A 27,996-nucleotide genomic window follows, 5' to 3' on the forward strand; every position below is an offset into this window, starting at 1 on the left:
AGTGAATGTATGGAGCAGTAACCAAGACGAAAATCTATTCCCACGTTTACTGAGTAACTCACTGAATCAAATACAAAAAAGAGAGCAAGAATCATTAACATGCTGCACAAATGGATCTTCAATCAAGGAAAAGTCCTGCATCATCCAAATGTAACCGGGAACAATTGTGAATACGAGGCTCTTCTCAGTAGGTTCAATACACATGAACAAGGCAAAGTGAGGAGCCTCAGCAGCAGCTCTCCCGTGGGAGAGCAGGACACGATAAAGCATCAGCTGCCTTGAACTCTTAATTAGAACTGATGCACAATAGATGGATGCAGGGCACAGACAAGACACACACACTTACTTATTTATGAGAAAGGAAATGCTTTCTTTTCAGTTGCTTTAAAAATAGATGTTGTATTACATTAAAAAAGACCAGAGTCCCAAAGTGTTGTGCACACAGTAATACCATACAATACAATACACACAGTTGTCTCGCACTTTGGCAAAGTAGCAGTAAAACACACATCAAAGTAAAGGCGACAGGGGAACTGTCCTGTCCAGTCCATTAGAAACTCCTCATGTGGTGCAGCAAACATTACCTTCTGCTGTTCACCCACACCTGCCTCCTCTGTGTAGCTTTACCATGTAAGCCCTCCTCCAGATCAGTTTGCAGCACTAAGCCAGGGCTTCATCCCAACACCACAACAAATTACATAACACACCCCAGCTGGTTAGCGATGTGCCGCAGAAATCCGCCGTGTGAAGAAGTCACAGCGGGTCATCTGGACGACCTGATGTCCTGCGTGGAGCGGAGCAGCAAACTTACTCACACAGAGGGAGCCGTGCGCTCGGTGCTCCCTGGGAAGTCCGGACAGTGACCAGCACTCGGGCAGATGACTCACTGTCTACGCTTCTCCTCTAGTTAAGCGTCTCACTTCCTCTCCCTCCCTCCTCCTCCCTCTCTCGTTCACAGTTATCTCCTCTCTCTCTCTCTCTCTCTCTCTCTCTCTCTCTCTCTCTCCGTTCGCTCTCCTCTCTCTCTGCGGGTCCAGTCAGCTCACTTGCTGCTTCCCATCAGTCTCTCACCTGCTGGCCCTCACTCTCAGCTCTTCAGACGGTCGCACACTCTGAGTGAGCATCCTCTCTGCCGCTGATTCTCCACCCTCACTCTCTCTCCTCCCACTCAGTCTCTCTCACTCTCACATATGTGCTCTTTAATTGTCACTTCCTCCATCTCCACCCTCTTTGTCAGTTCCCAAGCTCACACACACACACACACACACATGATCTGGTACTTGTCAGAAACTCTAAACCACACACCGACCCCCAACCACCACCAACACAGCACGCTTATCCCCTTCAAAGCAGGAGACCCTCCCCCACCATCTATTTAGGGGAGAACTGAAGTCTGCCTCTCAGAAAGAGAAGGGAAAGCAGGGATGATTAGGGTGATGGGGATGGGGGGGGGGTTGCCTCACAAGCCTGCTAGGGCTGTTGTTGTGGCAACCACATCAGCCACACATGAGTAAAAAAAAAACACCCACATGCACATTCATGTTCGTTATGATATGACTTGAACAAGGTGATTATGCCAAACATTAAGCTCCCAAAGATGAAGAGGCATCGCAGCTTCCTTAATGCTCATTGTGCAGGATGAGGAAGCATGTGTGGAAAGGTTTTTAATTACTGTAATGAGTCTCATTCAATCCGCAGTGAACATGTGTGTTTCCTCCACTAAGCTACCATCAGCAGTTCCCAGCAGACCTGTGACTAGTGTCACTGGTGGCGCCTTTTCCTGCTAAATCCCTGCTAAATAATACTCTTATTCAGCGAGAGCGTCGACTCATCTTTCCTTTGCTTAGACAGCTTCTCAGTGAACAGGCATGCACCTTAAGAGTAAAGTGAATGTGTGTATTTGTGTGCACTGTATGTGTCAGGCATGAAGAGATAACAAGGGATTACAGCACAGTTCTCATACTGTGCACCGTCAAGAGCTGTGTATTGTCATAAACAAAACCAAATAATCCTCTCACTGTCCAAAGCTCACTAGTAAAAAACTGTATTATGTCACTAAACAAAACTTTGACAATGACCAGATTAGCAGCGATTTGGTGCAATGAGACAATAGCCCCTCTATATTTTATCATTAAACCCTGAGCAGGGAGCAGATGGTATATATGGGGGTTCAGTTTGCTGATGAGCAGGAGGTGAAGGGTGAAAAAAAATGAACATGTTGTCTGTGAGGGCTTTGTCAATAATGCTTATAGATGAAAACACATTATCGGATAAGAGCAGGCAGATTTCGCTTAAATGTCCTGCTTAAAATCTGATTAGCACCGAGTGGTGTTTTAACATGGATCATTGCAGCTGGTTCCCATCAAATCAAACCCACATGCATTTGGAACAACAGTCTGCGACCTCACTGAGGACCCGACCCTCCTGTATGCCGATGCAATAACACAACAATACCAGAGCAAGAATAAATCCTGAGCCACGAAGAGCTTTATATTTATCTTGCATGGAGGAGGATAGTTGGTTTTAAATTGATAGTGTCCTCCCTGCTCCAGTGTCTTCTGCAGAAACCCACAGTAAATCCCTTCCGGCCGGCCCCACAGCCAGGGATTCCCATCCCATTAGTTCAGTGAAATAGCCCGTAGCCCCTCTCCCCTCCTGCCCCCATGCCATGTCCTCTGGGAATTACTGCTGTCCTGAAATCCCACCCTCTCTCACTTTGAGTGTCTTAGTAGCTATTTCTCATCCAAGACAAGTCAAATAATAATTCTATATCCTTCAAGACACAAACCTGAATAATGGCTAAAGTTAGCTGGATCCTATAATCCCCAAAGGATTAGAGCAAGATAAACCAAGAGTCAGCAACTGTGTGTTCATTGTTCATTAAGTTTCATTAATATATTTAAATTTATAAAAATAAAACCGAAAGTTCCTTCTGATCCAAAATAAGCCTAACAAGCAGCAAAGAATGTAATTGTATGATGATGATGATGATGAGGATGATGATGTGTGTGTGAGTGTGTGTGTGTGTGTGTGTGTGTGTGTGTGTGTGTAGCTGAGTGTGTGACCAGCCAGTGACCTCAAAGGCCAGTTAAAGGCTCAGGTCTCCAATCACAGACACATTATACACCCACAACACGTCAGAGGTCCCCGGCAGGCAAGATGGTGGCTGCTCTGAAATATGAATGAATGGTTATTTATGCATAACCACTGAGGGTCTCCCACAGGTTGAGATTTAATTAGCAGTGGTCGACCTGACGGAGGGGGGAGGAAGGGGGACGGGGGGGGGGGGGGGGGGGGGATTGCAGCCACAAGAGTGTCGACTGCAAAACAGCCCTGAATTTATAAGCAGTCTCTAATGACTGCACATGAAGTCACTGTTACAGCAGACTTTATGCTGTGTTTTCATACAAACACAAGAAACCAATAATCATTATAAAATCATCTCAGTCTTTTTGAGCGGGACAGAAAATGAGCCCATAGGTCGTTTGTGCAGCAGGTTATTATGACCCCTAGTTACATGGCATAGTTATAGCGGCTGAAGTAATTATAACAACAGCAAAGTGCAGTGAGGTAGTTTACAGAGTGACAAAGTTTGGAGGTTGGTGGATGGACGGGTCCACAAAACACAGGAATATGAGACAGGAGAGCGTTGTTTGATTCCCATGTGGAAGTAACAGTTTATGTTGTTTCTTTTATCTGTGACCATTAGACAAAGTTAACCATGTTGTTATTATTGTAACTATGACAACAAAGATCATTTCATGTTAAGGGAGTACTTATTTTAACCAGATTTTAACCCAAATCACAATCTTTTTTTGGTCATTTTGGTTTATCACTTAAGTAAATCAAGTAAATAAAGCAATAGAAATATTTTAGAGAAAACAGTCGCGGCTGGGATGCTGTAGTGGGGCTGAAAGTTCTCCTGCTGTTTTTAGATTTGTTAAAACCCGCCCCCAGTCACTCTCAAACAAATTGGCTGTGTTTAATCAAGCCCACAGTTTGTTTGCAAGGCAAAGCAGGAGTGCCAACTGCCTCCTAACTTTTGAAGAAACTTTACATCCCCACCTTGATTTCTCTGCAGCACACCTGAATCCCACTGTGACTGTGATTGTGACATGTTTGATAATCATGCAGCATTTCTTTTAAAATGCCTTGTTTTGAACTGGGTAATGTGGCAACATGAGCGGGGGGCCTTAAAGCAGATATGACAGATTAGCATGTTTATGATGATGTTAACTACGATCTCTTTTTCTCACAGTTGATTCTCTCCTGCTTAACCAGCATGGTTGGTCAGAGAGTGACAACAGAGACACAAAGTAAACAGTAAATATTATTTGTGCTTGTCATACCAGCCTTTGAATCTTGATTTAAATCAAACTAATGTTTACCATCTTAGCTTACATATTAGGATGCTAACATTTGGTTACTCACACTAAACACAGGCTGATGGGGATGCCAAAGGCTTTGGTCATAACATCGTACTAGATAAATTTAAATTTTGACCTGATGGTGGCACGAAGTGAAAAGTTGAGGGATGGACAAGGTTATTAATTTATCCTGAGGAGGACATAATGTACCATATTCGTTTGAACCAAATTTCAGGGAACAATTTCGTCATAAAACAAATCATCTGGGCACCCTGACTATCTGTAACAATTTTTACAGCAATCCATTCAATATTTGTCAAGAAGTTTCACTAAAAATCAAAAACATCAACCTCACAGTTGTGCTGGAGCAAAAATCAACATCAATACATTCCTCTCCACAAGATTTCACTGTCATCCACTCAATAGTTGAGATATGTCAGTCTGAACCAAAGTGGCGAACTGACCAACACTGTCATCCCTAGAGCTCGGCCACTGGCCTGACTTACAAAAGGTTACATTCCATATTGGAATAAATTAAAATGGATATTTCTCAGGGTTTGTGAGTAACATAACTCTGCGTCAGCATCCATCTACTTACCTCCTAACCAGAGGTTTGACCTCAATTAATGTATAAGAGCTGTCGACAGCCCCCAAACATAATTTATTTATGCTGTTCACTGTTAATAATGTGTGTGAAAATTGACCTTAGTGGTCTGACAACCTGCTCAGTCAACTTGTTCCCCCTGTGTCTTCAAGTGCTCAGACATTAAGAGCAGGTCTCAATGTTCGATTTTTTTCAAACTCATCATGAAGTAGCAGCACCTGCTGCCTCGCCTGTCATCAGTTCTCCAGCAGCCACAGATATAAGAAACACATGTGCTGTAAAATTATCACATAAATAGACCCTGGAATTGCCCTGTTCTCTGGCTCAATCCTCCCAACCCTTCACACTGACCCGAAGCACTCAAACAAATGGGAGGATGATTGTCTCTGGTGTGAAACCATTTCTCCGAGTGCTGCCTGTATGAGTTACATGTTTGTGTGTATGTGGCTGCACTTTAACCCTCAAAGGCAATCTTTCCAGATCAAAAGATGTGATTTCCTCTAAAAAAATTTTTATTTTGGTGGAGGTTCTGCTACATAAATATATGTAGTATATAACATAATACTTTATATGATTTCGTGAGTCATCTCTTTGTAGTTGTCTTAATCTGTGTGCCAGGGGGAAGTAACAAAGAAAACAACTTCATGATTTTCCCTGTTCTGTTTTGGAAAATGCTAAACCATCAGGGCCTTTTGTCCCACAGCCATAAAAGTTACTGCTGCCACAATCAGGCAAAAGCAAATACTGGACAAAATTCAAAAAAGCAGATAAGTCTGGGAGGCTGTTTGTTCCCAAGGGAACTGTACCTCTTAAAGTCCTTTTATGCAAACAGGCTGATATGGAAATCCCTTTTAGTTTTCCTTATCAAGACACTACAATAGACCAACTGCTTTCACTTGAAGGTATGAGCATGTTTTTATGCTATACGGCTGTATTCAAGGCCAGAATAGAATAAAATGCTTTGATGAAACTGCTGCACAATCAAATGCTACATGCTAGGAATTATAAATAATAAAATATCTGTGGGATCTAGTGCGTGAGGAGACTCCTTAATGGGTTCTCTGGAGCTCACACCTCCTTTGACAGCTGGCTATATTGAGTATGCATTAACAGGCCAGGTACAGCAGGTGTTTTTGAATAAAGCATGTTCACTCTACCAATAGGTCCTGATTTCCAGCATGCCTATCTCTCACAATATCACTGTCCAGATTTCCTTGGAAACATGCCCCCCCACCTCCCTCCGGGGAAATCAGAGTAATGCAGATGTGCCATTTCAGCAACAGAAGGTCACCGTGCGATCCTTTTGTGCACTTTTGTGTTTGATATTAGAGCTACTGGTGTATATAGTTTGATGATGTGCACATCCCTCCTATCAATCAAGATGAGAACAACCAACAGAACTGTTCAAAAAATTTGACCAGGCAAGAATTTCCACTCCCACGGGAAAGAAAAAGCAGAAGTCAAGCAGTGTATATACAGTCCTGGACTCAGCCTCTTCCTCACACTGGCTTGCCACACCATCCTCTGCGTGACAAGTGTCAATAAACAGGCTCCACACTGGATAAACACATCCCCAAATATATACTCAGGGATATACCCATCCACAAGCTCAAGGAATAATAATATGAAGCCCTGTCTTCCAAACCAGAGGATCCTGAAGCTGCAGCAGAAGGCGAAGAAGTGAACCTTTAAAAAAAAAAAAGCTGAAAGGACAACTTTGCCACAGAAAATCTCCAAGAATCAGATAAAGTGAACGGGAAATGTCCAGTCAACGTTCCCTGGCACTTGTCTCAGCGGTCTGCTGTCATCTGAGCTTTATGTTTTTTTTAAGACGTCTTGTGCCCGGTGCTGGATGGTGGATGACATGTGAGGATTTGGATTATTGAGACGGGTAGAACCAGGGGCGAGCTTGTCACTGTGCCGCTATATTTAGTCAGACAGCAGGAGACTCACAGAGAGACAGTCTAGCCTGATTGGGCTTGACAGTTTGCTATACCACTATGTCCGCTCCTCCAGACAGCTCAGCTTGACATACACAGATGAGCGTGCACAAGCAAACTGACACCCAGCCCGGCTTCGCGTTGCAGCGGTGAGCGCATGTGCAGAGGAGACAGACAGAGGATGATGCAGAGTGACATCTCATGGGAAAGGAGTGAACACAAACAGAGGAGTGTTTACAGTGACACCTCTTAGGTGTTTATGGGCAGAGACAGTAGAATTTAGACAGCTTTATAAAAATAGAATGAGAAGATGAATCACACAATTTGGAATAAATAGCAAGGTCATTCAGCATTAAGATTAAAATAACCTGCCGTTAAAGAAGACGATATTTGATCACTCAGAAAAGAAAAAGAAAAAAGACACAATGTCGAAACTGCCACATGAGGAAAGCTCTCTTGAGATTCTGAATTTGCCAGTTTCTTCTTCTTCTTCATCTTCTTCTCCTCATTATCATTATTTCATTAATGATGGGCATGCACCTGCACCATGTAAATTCTCAGCCTTTTGCCACTAAAGGGCAGAGGTCATGGCAACCAACACCAACACAATCATCCTTAATAAAGGTGCTTATTTTTCAAGAAACAAAATTAGTCTTTAGTTTCGATAAAAGGTTCCTTGCTCCTCTCCAGTGAATTTAAAACACAGGCAAGCTGAAATCCTAACTGATGTCGAGTTTTTAAAACATCTAGTCTGAATTTTTGCTTGTTGGAAAAAAGTGGTTCAGAAGTGCAGACCTGTCCTGCATGAAATTCAGGTGGATAATGCTGTGGTGTCAGTGGCCAAGTTATTTTCAAGAATGGGCAGGAAGTTATACAATGGACAGCCTGCCACAATAATCCATCATGCTCCGGGGACACAGAGGCAGAGTGCACTTTGTGTCTGGATATATGTTTCCATGTGTGTAGGAGAGAGAGAGGGAGAGAGAGGCTCTTATACAACATCTCAGTATGGCCATTATCCATATTAACCCTCCTCTCCCATTTCCTTCCATCAGGGGAGCTTAGCAAGACAGGATTACGACCAATTACAGGCCTCCCCCGCAGAGAGCCGAGACGTGGCTTGAGGATCATCTGTTTGTTGTGTATGACCCACAGTGACCAGATGGAAGATGATCATTTAACATTTAATCAAGTACAAGTGTGGAGGGATCAAAACCGAAACATTAAACACATGAAGCAGATTAGGTGTCATCGCTCATGGGGTACATATACATTGTTTTGAGAACTCATCACCTCTAAATACTCAACCAAAGCATCAATGCAAGGGCGGGATTATGATATGATATAGATAATCCTTTGTATTTTGCTGAAATAGTTTTAAGCATTTCCTGATTATTGGCATGGAGGAACACACGTGTTAGGCAGGTATGTTATATTCTTATTCAGTTTAATTGCAGGGTCATGCAGTTATCATCAAAACTATCTAAAGGCAGGTTAGAGGAAACTCACCAGAATTTTCTCGGCTTTCCAATTCGGAAAGGGGAGCACGGCATTTTTCAGGGTTGTTCTGTTAAAGTTTTGCTGTCAGGAGATTTTAGCCCACTGCTCTAATTTCCAGTCACATCCTGTCCAACACACAGTACCTGAAGGAAGATTTTGACTTTGGCTCTCCAAGTTTGTAGATGTTTTTTTTTTTTTTAATCTAACATTTGTCCTTAGGCTACATGTAGCAAAGAATCCTCTCTGAAAGCGGCTGCTTGTGAAATATCGGATGCCACTTTCACTGTTGCTTCCTCCTAGCACTACAGGTTTTTTAGAAATTGATCTGTCCTGCTGAGGACGAACACTGATGACTATGTGATATAATTCAAGTTCTGTAAACACAGTGGGAAGGATTCTCCAAATTCATCAAGCTGTGGATTTCCTCCATGTTTGAACATGGCTGAGAGGAACGAGTGTGACTCTGCTGAAGGCTAAATGCATTTTGTTTTGCAGACATCACACTTTACTCTTCTCTTCTTTCTCTTCCTGTCACGTCACCTCATCCACTCACTTCCTTTATCTTTCTTCCTCCTCTTCACATCCACATTTCTTGAATTTCATGTGCTGTTTTATATCCTCTTTTAGATTCTCCTCCTCATCTTTTCTTCCCGCCAGTGTCTCTTGTCTTCTCCTTTACCGTGAGCTGCGGCTTGTTGGAGTAGGAGCCCGACAGTCAATCTGCAGTCTCTGCAAACAAGCCCAGTCACTGCTGAATAACGCAGGCCTTGCTGCTAAAAGAGATCCTCCTGTATCTGTATTCCAGAGGGAAGGAGCGATGATACTGCTGCAGTATGTTTAACCTGCTGCAGTCAGACAAAGGGGGTAGAAGGCCAGACTTTCGTGCCACCACACCTAAATCTTTCACACACGGAGTGGTCTATCTGCAGTGGCAGGAGGTGTGCATGCTCGGCTCCCTGCCTGTCTGCACGTGCCACACACAGCAGTACTTCAACCTTGCCAGCACTGCAGAGATGGCAGCACGGACTGGGTATCTGTTTCCCCACTGCTGCCCATCTGCTCTACCTTTTACTGGCACATTCATCTTACTTACACTCTACTCATTGGACTGATTCACACATTAAAACCTACAAGGCCAGTCTGAGGCAGTGACTTTGAACACTACTCCAGGGAGAATTGTAATCCAAGGCTCATGAATTTTATTTTTTTTTTTTAGCAAAGTACAATTTAGAGGACAATTTAGTCTCTCACTGCTGTTCTGTCATAATTTACCTTGTTCAATGACAAAAACAAAACAGAGACAGAATAACTCACCATATGCTTCTGGCCTTGGAGAATGTCTTGTCCACTCTGAAAAAAAAAACACAGTGAAGAACAGCTATTATAAACAGTACTAACTACCCACAAGTTAAAGGGATAGTTCGAGTTATTTAATGTGGGGTTGTGTGAGGTAGTCATACATAGTAGGTGAGTTACCTGTAGTAGATTCTTGCACACTGTTTAAATGTACGCTTTATTTAGAATATTTTCACTGCTTTATCTTTATTTCCTTTGGTACTATATTTTTCTCAACTGGTGAACTACCGTATTCCTACACACAAGCACACCTATGGCGCACTGTATTACGGCACAGCTGCAGGTCAGCTGAACAAATTAGAGAGAGCTAAACTTCACTTTGTTTTGATGGGAAGATAAAGCGCTGAAAACATTATAAATGAAGCGTACACTTAAATGGATATTGGATTGCTTCGTTGAGCACCTTTTAAAAGTGTCTAAAACGTGTTTTTTTTTCTGCTGGCCCCATCCACAGCAGCACATCGCTCAGCTTCTATGCTGCCGCTCCCAGCTGTGTCTCTAAACTCGCAACATGCTGATCTGAATCTACTGCAGGTAACACACTGACTGTGCATGACTATCTCACTCAACCCCACGTCTAATAACCCAAACTATAACTTTAAAACTTGATGTCATGACATTCTGGTTTAAGTCAATGTGTCAAAAACAACTAAATTGAATGAAAATTGTCATCATTTCAGAGTCTATGAAGACAACAGACGAATACCACATTAAAAGTCAACCAAATGCTAATAACTACACAGAAAAAAGAAAATAAGTCATATTTGCAAGAAAGACATGACAAATTCTGACACATCTGCACCAGGTGGCATATTACTGAATCACACACTTACTAATAGTTTCCACACTTATCTGCATGCATATAAGTTTACTCAGACAAATTTAAGTGAGGAAAGTGCAGTAGGATAATGGACCGTCCTCTCTACTTATAAAAAGTCCACTGAACTGAGAGAGGTTGGTTATGCAGAGGGCTGGGTTACCCTGAAATAACTCCTGCCATCTGTTGTAGTAACATTTCCAAGGATGAAAGGATGATTACTACCCTTGTGTCTCCTGAGACAAAATTAATTTTATTTTGGTTTGAATCTGCACTGTGAGGCTCATTACTCATCTGTCCTTAAGTTACTCTGGATAAACTGATTTGAGCAGTAATCACTGGAAACAATAGCCAGATGATGCGGTGCTGGGGGCTCCACAGATAAGAATGCAGGATCATGTTTCTGCCAATAGATGGCACTGTGTGCGCAGATGTAACATCAGCCCTCATGTCTGGCAGGTGAACGTCTTGACAAACTACCAGACCAAACATCAACCAGAAAGCCATTCATCATGATATGTAGTCCAGGCAGGGTGTGAGCAACCTAACACACAAAAAGGACCAAATACTTTTACCCTGCTAATCAGGAAATATCATAAACACATACCACAGCTTCTCTTGAGATGCAGCACTTTTACCTCACAATTCTGGCAGCAAAGTGGTTATTCGACCCTGATAACTGCTGTCCAGTGAGTGACTCATGACTGCAGGCCTGTCTCTTGTGATCGCTGGTGGTGGTGACACGGGAGAACGGGAATGTTTAGTATGTATCTCAGGCCTCCTGCAGCTGCCTCTGGCGCTGTTTGTGACCTCTCAGAAATTCTCAGGTTGATACAACACCAAACAGCAGAAAGGAGATACATAATACAAACAATCCTGAAGCTATTGGGTTGATGTTACATTGTTTTGTTTTCCTTTTAGTGTTGATTTTGTCTCCTGTGACTGTATTCATCCCTCAAGCCACGTTTGGACCTCTGACTGCTGTCCACCCTGCACCTGACTGTAGCACTCATCTTTTCCCAAAACAACCAACAATCCCTTAAACAACCAATTCTGGAGAGACGTGTCACTAATGCTACATTAGAAAAATGTCCACAGGCATGTACCAAAGTCATCACATTCACAAAATGACAATGTTAAAGAACCTAATTTGTAAGTTTTGCTATTGCTACATAACCAATGTTAGGATTAATGGCTATTTACTTATCAGTCTAGAAGAAATGTTGCAAGTTCAGGGACAAACTTCATTTCTTGACTCACCAAGAGCTGTCTCCAGCATTGGAAAGCAACATCAATGTTAACTCCATCAGATCTTTTATTCTAATAAAATTAGCATGCTAAACAGCTAGCCTTGGCCCGTCTTGTCATTTTCTGATAGTGAATCACTGTCGCCTCCAATCTGCCCTGAGGATATAACACTGCTCAGAATGATGTATTATGATCTCTTGTATTATAAAGACAACGGTAAAGCTCCTGTCAAGTGACAATCACCACCATCCGCTCCCATCTCACAACCATAATTCAGTTTGCTAGGATGTTAAGATTTGTGCTAACCACAAACCACAACTCAGAGTGTCATTAACTGTTCAGGTATTTAGGTACAAACAAAAGTATTGGACAATATTGAAATTTTGACTTGATGGTGGCAGTAGGTAGAAAGTCAGAGGATCCCTGAAGTTATTCATCCTGAGGAGAACATCAATGTCTGAACCCAACTGCATGGCAATTCCAGTAGTTGTTTCACTAAAAGTTAAAACCGCCAACATGCCAGGAGGAAAAGTCAGGGGACCATCGGAGTCAAGATAGTTCATCCTCTTGAGACCATGAATGTCTGTACACAATTTCATGGCAATCCATCAAACAGTTGTTGAGATGTTTCAGTCTGACCATGAATGATGGACCAGCAGATATTACCAGCCCTGGAGTTATGGCTCAAACATGGCCAGAAAAATCACGAGTCACACTACAGAGGGAGCTTCTGTTTTCATTCATATGAAAAACGCCTCTAAATGTCAATGATTACAGTAAATGCCCAAAGAGGTAACATTAGGACCAAAAGTAAAAAACTTTGTACTTCTTCTTTTGCTGTGAGAAATTTTCAAAAGATAAATGAAAGCCAAAAGCTTCCTCCTTCTGAGAAAACGCTGTTAGTGAGAGGAAACAGGCTCTGGGGGCTTTGTTTGTTCACTACACTGTGGAGTCACAAACCAACAGACTTGTTGTTACAGTAGGTTGTCGCCTGATTCCCCTCAGCGCACAAAATCACTCATCATTGTTAACCCCAAGACTCCGTGTGACATTACGATGACAGTGAGATAGATTTGGTAGTGTGGCTCTATCTCAAATCTACCACCAGTGTGGATTTCACTTAGTCTGACAGACGTGTGTGTGCACTTAAGTGGAATCCATACTGGTCCTGAGCCAAAATACTTAAGGGCTGTCGTCTCTGCTCTTGCGAAGCTGAGTGTGAGGGGGCGAAAGCTGTTTTCATATGTGCTGCATCACTAAGAATAACATTTTCTAAACCTCATCCTGTGCTGCTCACCCGTTCTCGGGTTTCACGGAATTCCCATAAAATGAAATCAACGAGGGCGTGTCGAGATTATTGGATAAAAGCTCCAAACTGAAATAGCAAGACCAATGCAGGAAATTTGCAATAAAGCCAAACAGAATATGATACCCCAGAGCTGAGACCTCCTGTGCATACTGGGACAGATAAGGTATCAATTTGTTAAGATTATGAAATAAACATTATATTCTCTTTTGTTCTGCTAAGATGCTAAAACATGCATCTACACATTCATACAAACATTGTACTTGTCTGACATCTTGCTACAAGCTAAAGAAGGGCCATGTAAGCTGTGTGTTGACCGCTGGGACACGAGTAATGAATATTGAAGGCACAGGAAAAGCTGCTTGCCGTCAGTCCTGCCAGTCACTATACGTCCCACAGTTTTTGTGTCAGCTGAGATCAAGAAAGATCTGTCATACATTCAACGTTTTTTTCCCATCAAAAGGAAACCTAATTCCTCCTTCGCAGACATAAGAAAGACATTTCATTATGAAAGTAAAGCGAACCTGGACTGAGCAGGACAGCACACAGATAAAGAAGAAGCAGAAGAGCTGACAACAGCGACTCGCGAAAAACTCTCAGCCTTATCAGCAAGACAAAGAATACTCTGTCCCTCTCAGGGGGAACAACAGTTAGAGTGGACAAAAGTAGGGTATAACAAATTTGCCTGTGCTAATGAATTAGTGGGCTATGACTCATGTTTGCACAGTGAAAACAGTGCATGTAGCCTAGTTTTTATTAAAAAAAAAAAAAAATAGAGACAAGCTGAACCAGTGTATTTAGGAACGCAACATAGCACGAAGAGGATTTACAGCTCAGTAGGTGGTAGCGAAATACTGGCAAATTGTTTTTCATGCTTCCTCTACACTCTCAGCTAGATATCAAGTACAAGCTGGTTGCCATGGACACAGTCATCAGCAAGCAATAAGGAGGCTAAAGGCGGGTCTCATAAACCCTGGGCCATCACTGTGTCAACAGCCATGCCAGTTGACAATTAGTTCTTTCAACTTAATCTGACTTTAAGTGCGAAGTGTAATTTCCTCCTCCTCTGCTAAACTTCGCAACATTTTCCTCACTTTGGAAATTAGCTGAGGCCTGTGGTGTAGGTACATCAAGTCAGCAACAGTGCTCATGGCAAGTAGGTCACCAGGCAGGGCAGAGGAAATCCAGCTTAAAGCAAACAAGTTTGTTGTTTAGCCACAAATCTGCTGCAGAGCCAATTCTATATCTGAAATATAAGAAGCACTCCAAATGTAGGATAATTCCAATGGAGACCAACGCAGCCCTTACCAAATTACCCTAAATGCCTTATGACCATACCAGAGAGATCACTTAGACCAGTCGTTCAATACAGCCTTTCACCATTTCACTTTTTAAAAAAAGTGACATGGTTTTGCTGTATGTTGTAGGATTTCTCACCAGCAGAAAGAGGTAAACACACCTGAAAAAAATCCCTCTGACATCAACATTCGTTAGAAAAGAAGAGGCATCATACGAAAGTATAAGGTCACTGCTGTTAGTGTGAATATCATGACAGGTTTTTAATGAGAGCCATTTGTATTAACTAATGTTGTTAAAATAATGCTAAGAACATGATCCAAGAACACAGCTTGCACAGAAATCCTCTTCCCTACAGCTACAATAAATTCTGGTGGAGTCACAGTCAGTGTTACACCCATTTCACCCAGCACGAGTTGAGAACATGCTGACTTCAGTCCTTTATTGCTATCCAGTTTGAGCTTAATACTCTCCAACCAAAACAGAGGTGAAAATGTCACGCAGCCTACCTGTGGTCCACCCAATAAAAAATACACTCTTGGTTCAAAATTTGGACATACTAGTAGGCTGGGAAAATCACCATTAGAGGATTATAATAGCATGAAAACCCACGTAGGTTAAACTAGGTTCAAGAGATTATAACCAAAGTAAGTACAACTCATCCTGTGGGAGACAGAAATGTGTCCTGGCAAGCGATCCAGTTATCAATAAGATATTTCACTAAAGGCCAAAAATATCGACCTTCCTGTGATGTTAGAGGAAAAGTCAGGGAATCACCTCTGGGGAACATGATTGTCTTTGAAAAATTCTTTGGTAATCCATCAAATAATTCAGTCTGGACCAAAGTGGTGGAAAAGACTGAGCAACAAACTAACATTTGTTCAACAAAAACAAGAAAGGTGGACGCCTGGATGAATACATTATGTGTGCCATTCAGTTTATTCTGAATAAGGTCTTTCTCACATTAACACCTACATAAATGCACATTCTTCGCTGTTAGCCATTCAGACTACACTGGATACTCAAAAATAGATCTGCTGAGACACACACAAGGCCTTGAGCAACACTGAATGATATCTTTATAAGTAACACTTGGGGTAGTTATAAGAAACATTGTCAAACAATACTGAACGTGACCAGATCAGGACTGTATCATGTATCTCAACCCAGTGTGGGCTGAATGAGCCCATTGACAGAGCAAAGAGCATGAAGTGGCTGAATGTCCTCATTTAGCTACAGTACAGTAGAATACAGTGTGTATGAAAACACACACACACACACATCCTTGTTTTACTATATTCATGGGGATCCATCATTGACATGGTTTTCCATTTCCCTACCCCCCTTAACCCCGACCTAAACCCAGTTCTAACCCTAAAACTAAAACCCACAAACAACCACTTAAACTTGTGGTCTCTGGTCCCCACAAAGCTGTTGGACCCCCACAAATATAGACCCCACAAGCACAGTGAAGGTTTTCAGACCCCACGAATATAGTAAAACAAACACACACACACACACACACACACACACACACACACACACACACACACAATCTCAATTACAAACAAACATGACATGTTTTGTTGTTGTCAGGGTCATGATCAGTGTTCTTTAATTTCGTAATCACATGTAACTCAAGCAGTAACTCAACCAGTTTAGAACAATTGTCATGTTTTTTTTTAATCTAAATGGACACCAAGAAGAATAATGTTATTTTGACTATTTTATGACACTGGATTAACCATTTTCAAATCACATATTAGTTAAGATTTCAGTACTTTAATAGCTTCTAAAATGGGAGTTTTTCTCCTTGTTTCCTGTTGTTACTTTCATCTAGGAAAGTGTTTGTTTCATAATCTGCTCTCCTTTACTGGAATGATTTACTGTGTTAATATACACTTCAAGCAAACTGTCCAGCGGCCTCACATGAAAATATTTTCACCAGTGAACCACTGGAGGATTTTTTTTTTTTTTTTTTTTGACAGAGGCAGGTTAGTGACTCACTGTAACCTGCTTGTTTGATAAAAATCTGGTGCACATCAAGATATAGATATTTTTGGCAAACTGTTTCTTAAGACCAGGCAACAGGCCAACTGGCTAAGTGAAGAACATGTGATACTGTGGGTATTTATTTCCACTTGAAAAAAAAAAAAAACTGCAAAACTAAATACAGCATAAATGTCCTCTGTGAGGACTGTTTACTGGTGATACTGTGTCTCTGTGGGGGCTTATATTACCAATATCCAGATACATTACTTTATTGTTCTGTAGTCAACCATCTTTTTCTCTCTTTCAGTGTTATTTTCTACACCATTTGTTGAGGAGTTACCGTGCCACGAAGCATGAAGTTGCAACCGTCTGGCAGGACTACAGCAACACACCTGTTTGGAGCAGGCCAAGCTGGACATACGGAGCACAGGGGGATTTACGAAATGCAATACTATAATAAAACATCCCTCATGTTTTTGTTTTTTTATCAGGGCAAAGTTAAGTTAATGACTGGCAGCACTGTGAGCATTAGATAATTAGCTGCGGCTCACCCAATGCCTTCCCTCCCTGTTCTTCTTTGTAGATGGCTTGCTGTTGTGAATATGAATGTGAATGTCAAAGTAAATATGCAAGGTGAACTGACTGAGTACGCAATGAAGAGCCCTCTGGTTGCCCTACATCTCCTGTTTGTTTTGCCACTGCCCTTGGAAAGGTACTTGAATGGCCTCCTGTTCTCAAGTAGCCCTGCCTTGCAGCCTAATCATCTTTTGTCATGCAAACATTTGCCTTTGTGGCACAAAAAGACCCTTTCTGTGTTGTCTTTCTGTTGTCTGTGGTACAGTATTCAATACAATAAGCCTCAGACACTAGATCATCAAAAATCAAACAGAGACAAAAGCCGTCCTTTCTTTTTTCAAACAATTAGGTGTCAGATTAGCCAAAGTTTTTCATTAGCGTCCCCAAAGCCTTCATTTTTTTCATTTCATAGGCCTTTTTTGCTAGAGCCACACAACATACAAGACAACCTGAAACACAGTCAACTGAGGAGTCTTAGTGAGATAAATATGATCAATAATCTTTTTATATATTCACACAATGTTGCTATGATCATTCACCACCTGTTTAACACTTTTCCCCAAACAGGCTGTAGTCTTGTTTACTTGAAAAAAAAGACATTTTCAAATCATCTGACCAGAGATTGCCATCTAGTACATCAACATGGGGCTTTCCACTTGGTTGTTTTTGAACAGCGGTAACATGCATTCTTCCTATGGGACACTACAACATACAGAGTCATTGTTCATGTTGCCTGAAGGTCTTGTCACTGAGGAGACTGGGAGACCATTGAGTTCATCTAAGACACAGGTTGTAACTCTGTGATTGTTTTTTGGGGAGACAGCCACTGTCAGCTACACAGTAGGCAAATAGAAATATGTATAGTAGCTAAAGTAACAGGAATGTTTTCTTAAAAGTAGAAGGGATACTTAAGAGACTTGTCATTAAAAGGATATGAAAGCTAAGTGTTGCAACATCATGGTCACATTTGTCTAAGGAACATTTCTGCTGCCAAACTACAGTATCCAGCATAGCCAGTAAAAGGTTTCCTGCCTGTGATTGTAAAAAGAACCATAACCTACCGAAAAGTGAAACAAAAAGCTAATACATAACAAATCAAACTAAGTGGCAGCCCCATTCATACTTGATGCCAAAGTTATAAAGCATACTGTGTCAAAGAAAGACCGATCTGCAGAGAATAGAGGGGCTGCGTTTTGCTTCAGTGAATGCCAATAGGATGCAGGGGGGCAGAGTGTATTACAGATCACCCGCTGATGTGAGCAATCAGACTGACCTATCGAAATGCCAAGTACAATGGCATTCAGGGCTGCAGCTAAACACAAAACAGTTGTTGTTTGCTCCATATAGAAATTTGATCTGGTTCCCTCACAGTCTTAAACTGTCAACTCTTCAAGTGCTCCACAATGAGATAGACAATGGGCGATGAATGCGGGCATGGTGGCCCATTAGAACTGCTCATGCCAAAACATTACTATATTACTTCCCTAATTTCATTTCATGCCATTTCTGAGGGTGTTTGCTGGAAAGAAGTATTTCATTTGGCACAGGAACAATTCAGACCTCCTTTAAAACCCAAATAAACCTTATTGTTTTTCATTGGAAACTACATTCTTTACATATATTGAATTGTATACTTGGTAGTTGACAAGTTGTGAACCTTCAGCTAACCTACTGTGCACTGACTAAAAGACTCCCTGGGTAACACAAGCAGTTCATTGGAATGAATTAACCAAAAGTTTACGAAAGACCACTTGGGGCCTGTCAATGGAGTGTACAGGTCTGTCACAAGACCTAATGCTCTAAAAGCTTGATGATAAACCCAAAGCAATACTATAATTTAATATTTCAGTTTGAGTTTGGCCTATTTCAAGATTTAAATTTGGGTGTGTTTCACTTCTACTTATCATGCCGCCAAAACCAAAGAAAGCAACGGCTAGCTTGTCCAGTAACACAGATGAAGCTAACAGCTAACACGACATGCTTGAAGATGTCTGTAAACGAGGGTGAGGTGGCTTCAAGACAGAAACTCAGCTGGTAGTTGCACTGGTAAAAGCTAAATCAGAGGAGAACTAAAAGGCTTGAACTCATTGGACGCTCTCTGGAAGCCTGCAAAAGATGATGCTAAATTGCAAATTAAGTGTTGCAGTCAAACATCTATTATTAGCACCAAATAATACACCTTTTTCTTCCCAGGAAACTTCCCAGTAAATTATTAGAAAACTATGGACTCATGAAATAAAATTTCATCAAAGTTCTCTCACTTCCGAATGCACTTCCTACCCATAATTCTTGCACATTGGCATCCTGCCGCCACTTGGCCAATGGCCCACTAGACTGAATCTGCTGCACAGCCCACCCTAGCTCTAACTAGTGTCTGCTCCAGTTCTTAGCTAATGGTCTATTTCCAGACTTTCTCGAGGCTACTTTCAAACACATATCCTTGAGCAAAGGCAGTCAGGCATGCAGTTGCATTGGGGCACCTGTTCACCTTTTGACCATTAAAAAAAGACTCTGCTGACTGCGTGTCTACTGTTAAGGGTCTGTAAAGTCTGAAGTTGGTCTCATATATACAGATAAATACTGCATAGAACTGTGCAGCACATATTCTTTTTATTCCAAATAAACAGTAAATGTGTGCTATATCAGAGGAATGCATAAAAAGAAGTTAATTCCATGCAGAATGCACATGAAACACAATATACAGGGACATTTTTACAGTATGCATTTACAGTGCGTGTACAGCTTGCTACACCTTACAACCATCAAAAGTCACCTCTGTCAGGGCCTCATTAATACTTTCCTGTAACCTGAACCTTGAGTAACTTTTCCCTCTGTTGATTTTGTCACCTTATCTTGTTTATGCTTCTGTATCTGACACCTCCCCATGACTGTACAGAATGATGCATCATCAAGCAGCAACAGCAGCAATATCAGGTCCAATTCATAATAGAAAGCCACAAAAATGTCAAGTAAGACATTTAAGACAAAAGCTGTTATGATAAATGTGACGGCAAACATGCAGGCAGAGGTACAGACAGAGAATCTGCACAGGGAGACAGAGACAGATATAAACAAACACTCTCATTCATACAAATGTGAGCTGTGGCGAGGTTTAGCTGTTCTGTAGATTATTAGGAAATTCATTCTTACCCTCCATAGGCTCCAAAAGTGAAACTCCTCTTTCTCTGCGGCATACCGGCTAATGGATAGCAGTGAGTCAGTCAACTCAGCGCTGAATGGAGCCAGCACTTGTGTCACTTACGCTGACTGAGCATGTGTGTGTGTGTGTCTCTGTGTGTGTGTGTGTGAACGTGTGTGTTTGTATGCTTTGCCTGATGTATGAGTTCCACTCCCCCTGCCTTGGCTAACATGCCCTGCCTCTTCCTGAGTCGCACGCCTCCTTCACAAATAGGGGGAGAAACGGCAAGAGGATGAGAGAGGATGCGGGAGGAAAGGGGGGGGGGGGGCTGGCGTGAGGGCTGCTGCTGACCATGCCAGTCTCCCAGGGAACCAGGAGTGTGGTGGCAGCCTGTCTCGCGTACAGACTAGATCCTCGCTCTCCTGCACCAAGTTTACAGAGAGCACACTGGCAGGTGTTTTTTTTCTTTTCATTTTTGCTGTAATCCCTAAAACCACAGCACTGACACAAGTCACACAAGTAAATACTTGGTTACTCGATCGTTTTAAAAAATGACTCAAGGCAAAACACACAGAGGAGTTCTTGCCATTGTAAGAGTTTGTTTTGAACAAGTCTTGCAACACTAGTTCTCCCTCTCTCTCTCTCTCTGCCACTGGAAGACAGCTGGTCAAACAAGCTGTAGACGTCAGACAAACAGTTCATCATTCTTCACAAATGTCGTAATCACAGAGCCTTGCCCTTGGTTAGCATACTGTAGGTGATGACCTCTGAACAAGTTTCTAATCTGCTCATTCATCTCCCACCTAATTCTTTCTTTTGTGAGTCCATCACCTCTGGTATGCACACAAAAACAAGGTTAATGTAGCACAACAGTTTTCCCCGCGTTACTGTTAGCTGCACTGATTGAACTGAGTGGGTGTCTGGACACAGAGGTTCTCCTTTAGCGGGTTGTTGAGTGTGAGACACTGGCAGCGGTGACAACAATGCATTAATGCTGCCATGGATTATTGAATAAAGAAGGATTGCAGTCTGGAGTGTCAGCCAGCCATTCACTTCCAAAGCATTTGCGCTATGTTGGATGAAATAGACTCCTGTTTTCATGGGAAAGGATGGAGTCAGCTGTGTTAGACAGGAAAGGCAAAGTTTTTAGTTGATAACAGTTAATTTTACCCCAAATCACGAGTAAATAAAATCTCACTGAGCTAAGACCATGATCTCCCCGGGGGCCAATGATGTCTTCATCACATTAACCACAAAGCACTCATAGCAACTGAGCAGACGGGCACTTAATTAATCAATGGGCCTACCAAACAAGCACAATCACCCTGATAGACAATTACATCATCTCTCCACAATTACATCACCCCTTTCCTCTGGAACTGCAATTTTCTAAAAAACATTTCACGACAGCATCACAGTCCTTGGTTGACTTTGTTGGTAATGGACCAGACATTGAGTCATATGGTAATTTATCTGACTGGACAGATCTTTGGCTGATACAGATTGATTCATTGATTATGGTGATTATTGATTTAATTGACATTTCTCACAATCTGTTTTTGACCTTGCTAGAGGCGTGGCTCAAGGGCTGCCAATGTCCGTCCGTCCGTCGGTGGCTCGGTCACGTTTGTCCAGCCACTTCAAAGATCTCAAAACCACTCGACGGATTGTTGTGAAGTTTTGAAGCCTACTGACTTTGGTGATCCCCTCACTTGACCTCTAGTGCCACCATGAGGTTGACTTAACCATCATTATGTCAAAATCTTAATCAGCCCGGCCTCCGCTGTGCTCTGTGTTCAGTGCTAATTGGTAAACGGTTAAGATGGCGAACATGGTAAACATTATGTATGTTAGTACTGTCACTGTGAGCATGTTATCTTGCTAATGTTAGCATTTAGCTCAAAGCACCGCTGGGCCTAAGTACAGCCTGTCAGACATCCACTAGCATGGCTGCAGACTCTTGTTTACTGATTGTGCTCTAGTGTTTTATCAATTTATCCATTGAGTTATAGCCATCATCTGTGTGGATGGCCAGATATTATAAAGGCACTGTAAAAATATAATGAAAAACAGACTATACAATTCCAACGATATACATACAAATAAATAGCACAGTATACATCCACCAGTGAACAATGACAATGAATAGTAGAAGACATGGTCCTTCGTTAGAATCTATAAGTGAGATGCAAAAAATGGAAAAAAATTGCAGAGGACCGGTGAAGAATATGAATACTTTGTAATTGTGAGCATGTTGTCCATACCAAAACTTTATTTATCAGTGGTTCCCAACCTGTGGGCTGCAAAGGTATTGCAAGAGGGCAGACAACTCATTTTCAAAACAGTACAATTATCATACACTTGTTTGCTATCTCAGCCTGATTGCACGCTAAAAGATGACATCTGTGGCAAAAACTGGAGAATCAAAATGAATAGCTGGTTAGCAACAGGAAGAATGGGCCATGAGCTGGAAAAGGTTGAAAAATACATATATCCATCATGAAAAGAAATCTTCAGCCGAATCATCAGTTCAGTTCAGTTCAGTTTAATCCAAACAAATCAACACCAATGTTTCAGCTTCTTGGCCCAACCACTGCCCAACGTTATTTAAGTGCCACTCTATTGATTCAGTCCATTGGTCTTGTGCTACCTTCAGTCCTGTCTGCTCTCCTGACAATTCAATTAACTAAAGCAGCTGTGGCGTGTGTGAGGCATTTGAATGGGTGCAGTCCAGACAACAAGCCTTTAATCATATCACCTCAGGAACAAGGCCCAGTCCTCTGAGCAGCTCTGGCTCCTCTTTTGTCTTAAAGGAAGTGGATGGGCAGGAAAACACTCAAGAGGACAAAAGAAATGGAGATCCCTTCCTCGATACCCGCGTCGTCAGACCCACAGAAACCACTGATACTGCAACACCAACAAAAACATAAACTCAGACGAAAAACTAAACACACCACACAGTTGACAATACACACAGTTTTCACCCTGTTTTCCCAAGTCAAATGCTCAGAATAATCAGCATTGTTATCAAAATCATAGTCCTAAAATTCTAAACACTGTTATTCCATTTAAAAAAACACTGATGTATGTTATTATTTCTTAAAGTGTGTGTCTCCTCACGCTTCAATCTGTGAATGGTTACAGCCCCATAAACTCAATGATTTATCTCCAGTCAGTGCTGTGGACAGGGATTTTGAGGCAGAGTTGGTGTGTGGTATACGAGGGGTGAGGAGTGGATGGAGCAAAGATCATTCATCCCTCCTCAGCTCTGCTTTCATGGGGCAGGAAATTTGCTCCAGAGGAATAAATTAGAGTTGTGCCCAGTCTGAAGAGGAGCACACGCTGAGGGAACATGTGTGAAGGCTTTTATTAAGGAGGTGCATCGCAATTTATCATTTCAGTCCAATTAAATAGAAATTGAGTTTTCTATATGTAGGGGTTTAATGTGTTTGAAGCTGGATAAACATCATAAATCATCTTTGGTACAAAGCAACAAGGTTCAGGGAAAGGTATAGCCTTGTTGGCTCAGTAAAAGCTTTATCCAAACAGAAAACAATAAAACAGTTCAGCCTTATGCCTCACGCTTATTCTCATTAATATTTTTTTTCTCTGGTTTCAGGGCCCAGCTCATCACAGGCTACTTAGGATAAAACCTGCCGTGCCTTAATGATTTCCTCCACCACATAATATGAATACCATTTTATTTATTTTCACTTTTCAAGGAAGGAGGAAAACAAAACAGAGCCAGTAAAATAATACAGCAACAATTCTCAGTTTATAACAGCTAGAAGTGGCAGATTCCAGAAGCAACTGAGAACTGCAAGATGTTATCTGCCCCCAAAATATATAAAGAAATAATCCAAAATGCATTTTCTCTATCAGCTCCTTACTATGAGTGATCCAATGAGATCCCGTGAATGGTCCTATTTTAACACACAGTTTCCTGCCAAAGTTATAACGATACTATGAAATTATCAGTAATTATTTTGTGTGATGCTCCAGGCTCAAACTGCTACCAAAAATAAGCCATACATTTAAAAAAAGCATGTTGTAATCAATTCATGAAATTCATTTATTTGGGGTGAAGGGGCCAAGTTGTATACGTTTTTGTGCGGCGAGCACCTCCTCTCCAAAAAGGTAGAAGCTGAGCTGGTGAACAGCCCCTTAAAGAACGAGGTTAATCATTTGACAATATTTATACTGTATTGCGATGAACACACTGCCTATGGCCGCTGTATACATTGTAAATATTTTCCAGATACTTGACCGAACAAGGAGTACACATAGACATGGCTATTTGGAGAGGGTGAGTTTGCGGAGGAAGGGGTACCATTCAAATATTTGAAGGAGGGGCGAATATTCAAAGGGCAATTGTGCTTTGAAGCACAAGGAAATAAGCGGAGCCTTATCTTTGGGAGTATTTCATTTTCATTACACTTCTTCAGCTTTAGCAGCCGTCTGAGTGCGAGAGTGCGCGACTGAAGCCGCGGCACATGTAATTATTTGAAGCCATTTGTTAGTTTTGGATGGTTCAAGTTGTCAGAGCAAGGCCTATTACTGCAATTTACTTTGTTGTTGCATGAAGGGAGCTGAAGGGACATTTGATATTGTATTTGCTTTGTAACTCAGAGAAAGAATTTACATCAGTTTCACATCCTCTGCTTTTCAGACACACACACACACACACACACACACACTCGGAGGGTGGACTCCTCCAGCAGACGGCTGGAAATCACACAGCTGAAGAGAAGTTACAGGGTTGTTGACTGTCTGAGTGGGAGGAGTGCAGCGAGCCAACTGAACCGTCCTCCTCCCAGTGAGACCACGTGCTCTCAGGTCCCTGGGAGCCGCCACAAACAGCCTCACACACACACACACACACACACACACACACACACACACACACTGTGGCCTTTCATACCCTCTCATTAGAGGGCCAGGATATTATGGTGGACACGGCAGAAGAAAAGAGGTGCTGTTGCAACATGCTCGAATCGAATGAGCCTTTCCCACTTTATATTCTGCTCTGTTGAGGTTTGAATGCAATTATCAGTTCCCTATATTGTGCCCATTCTTCTCATGTGAGAGCTATCATCAGTAGGTGCCAAGAGAGTCATTATTCATGTTTTTGTTTTCATCAATGTAGCCTTTTTTTTTTTTTTTTTTTTTGAATTACAAACGGCATCATCTTGAACTTTCTAAGGAGTTACCAATAACTTAATAACGAAGGTTATTAATAACAAAGTGTTGGCTGCAAGTTCAGTTAATAATGACAGTCCATCTTCTTCAGACAATTATGATCCGAAGCAGGATGAGGGTAACAGCTACAGGGACACATTGATCTTTGCTGCAGAAAAATATCTATTTCACTTATAATGGATCCTCAGTGCCATGCTATCTCTCCACCGTGTCCCAGGCAGCTCCGTGACGGATGGTTCCCTGTGACTGAGAAGGACTTTGTCTTCATGCCAGGTGATCAATAGATGACTCGCCACAGCAGAGACAGACTCGGGCTGACACCACTCAACTTTAAATCCCTCCGCTGGTGGAGAAATGCCAGAAAGCAAAAGGGCAACTTTTAATCCCTTTGCTTTCAACACACGGTGGGAATAGTAAATTTTATAGCTTTTTATTTCCACTGCTGCAGTATTGACAAATTCAATATCAGCTGTTTGTGGATTCAAGGAACGTTTGCACAGAAAAAAGGTCAATAGGAAAGTTGCTTAACAAAGTGGGTATTTTTATGTTATGAGAAAGTAAGTCAACATGAGTGTGCATTTATTACTGCAATGTAAGGCATGATCTGCAGAATGAAGAGCAACAGTGCCCTCTGCAGGACACTGTGATGTAAATATTATACTGTCATCACAATTTACCCCAGAGCGAATCTTACTCTCTTCTAAAGAGCTCACACAGGTGTTGATCAACTTTTACTTTAACAGCTTAAATTCATGTTAGTATTTTAAAACTTAGAATCTATTTTTCCTTGTTTTTTTTTTTAATCAAAATTTGGTAAATTATTCTTTACAATAAGCTTCTAAGGCAAATACTTTAAGGTAGTAGTATTGTCATACATATCATCTTTTTTAAAGTTTGGTCGATTTAGCATTTCTAATCATTTCTATATTGGACTTGTTGACAACAGAAGTGGTACTTTTATTGTTTATTTTGTTTCATTTGATCTTAAAGGTTGTGTAAACCTAACATAACCTGACAAAGTGCATTAATGTCATTGAACACGCTCATTTAAATTATTGAACATATCGTTTTGCTCACTTCATGCATGATTTCACTGCTTTTTTGCGGGGGTTTCGGAAACCAGGAAAAGACTGTAAGCAGGGGGTGATCTTTAATTTCACTAATAATGATAAAAGAAAAAAATCCTTACACATAGCTTCTGTTCTCTAATGCATAAGATGGTGAAAATTAAACCAAATCACCCGTACAGCGTGATAATGTCTGCTGTGAGCTCTATTTTTATTATCGGCTGGATTTAGACCTGATGGGGTGAGGAGTGAGTGTGTGGGGGCAGAGCCGCTGCATGGAAACAGCAGGTGTCTCCTCAAATAGAGACAAAGTTCTGCATGTGTCACCCAGAGAAAGTACACGGTGGTGTCACAGAGGGCAGGAGTGCCGATGAGTCAGGACATGTGTGCTCAGCGTCCTGCACTATAGACAATCTGAGTCATTCCAAGCAAATCCATAGCTGCAGTACAGTTATTGCAAGTTACTTTCCATGTTTGTCATCATAGCAGCCTCACAGTCATTTTTCTGCATTTAAATTAAAAACAAAACATATTCTTACTGGGGTCCCGCCCACTCTATGTCTAACTGTCACATAGCTCAGTGGTGGAGAGAAGAAATGATATGAAATCATTATAGAGAGGAGCAGCACATAGTGTTGGTAATTCATGTCGACTTCATGCTTAAACAAGAATTACCTTTTCATGAAGGTTCATGAATATTCATACTATCTGAAGAAGGTGGGCCATTTGCTACGGATGATGAGTGCATAAGTTGTAGATCTATAGTGATCTAGTGCTACATGTGATAATGGAAATCCACTCTTGCACGAATCCATAACTAATATTTCGACATATTTTCTGGCCCTTTCCTAGTTTGGTGATGAAAAGCTGATATCTAATAAATTCAATTCCAGCAAAAAATATAAAGAACAAGTGATGAGTAATCCCCTCTCAACCACTTAATTTGATCCAATTGCTTCCCTCGCTTGTAACTCACACACACCATAAAATAGAGTCACATACATATTATCCTACATTTAACTGAAGCTATTTGATGGAGGGCTGGGTCTATCTACTGAGGAGCTGTAGCACATTAAAAACAACTTACCACTAGTGATTCTTTTTCAGGATCAATATTTCTCTATTCTAAGATATTCAGATGTTTCATACAAGATTTTCTTTTCCTCAGAGAAGTGACTAAAAGCCTAAGCACCAGAGCCTCCAATCCAAAGTGCTACAGATACGACAAGACACTTTTCTGAATGTTAATAACATCAAAGCGTGCGGATGTAAGGTACAGCAGGCAGCAAACCGATTCAAATACAGCTCGGTGATTATGCCTGTACACCGGGGGAGGTATTGAAACTACTAAATGGGAAACAGTACAAAGGAAATGTGATGAAAATCAAGAATAAATATAGATGCCTCACAGATACAGAGACAGAGAGTGGGTGACTCATTCAAAGCCCATCAAAGAGACAGTACACTTTCACTTTAATAAGCTGTTTGCAGTGGTCCAGCTGACATCCTCCCCTGAGCAGAGAACGCACATAAATGCAGTCTGCAGATGAATAATTCAACAGGCAGGAAAATGATGCATCCCATTTCTA

The 27,996-nt window shown here is 41.5% G+C and overlaps 1 protein-coding gene across 19 annotated transcripts in view; it reads right to left on the bottom strand.

The window, feature by feature from the left end:
• LOC139620932 (rap1 GTPase-activating protein 1-like) overlaps positions 1-27,996 on the bottom strand; it is a 54,362-nt gene that overhangs the window by 22,352 nt on the left and 4,014 nt on the right. For 6 of the 19 annotated variants that reach the window (XM_071476985.1, XM_071477000.1, XM_071476993.1 and 3 more), the window contains exons 1-2: positions 20,153-20,320; positions 9,726-9,761 (exon numbers count right to left, since the gene is read on the bottom strand). In XM_071476985.1, the coding sequence (XP_071333086.1) occupies positions 9,726-9,761; positions 20,153-20,196 (80 nt within the window). In that variant the 5' untranslated portion in view covers positions 20,197-20,320. Of the gene's footprint in view, positions 1-584; positions 604-707; positions 727-811; positions 1,176-8,420; positions 9,667-9,725; positions 9,762-20,152; positions 20,322-27,996 lie in introns of those variants that run through there. The other 13 variants (XM_071477002.1, XM_071476990.1, XM_071477005.1 and 10 more) reach the window with 9 other exon arrangements.

This window comes from Trachinotus anak, unplaced genomic scaffold (assembly GCF_046630095.1).
Source record: "Trachinotus anak isolate AG129_WGS33_773 ecotype Australia unplaced genomic scaffold, CSIRO_AGI_Tana_v1 ptg000004l, whole genome shotgun sequence".
In the NCBI taxonomy this organism is placed as follows: Eukaryota; Metazoa; Chordata; class Actinopteri; order Carangiformes; family Carangidae; genus Trachinotus; species Trachinotus anak.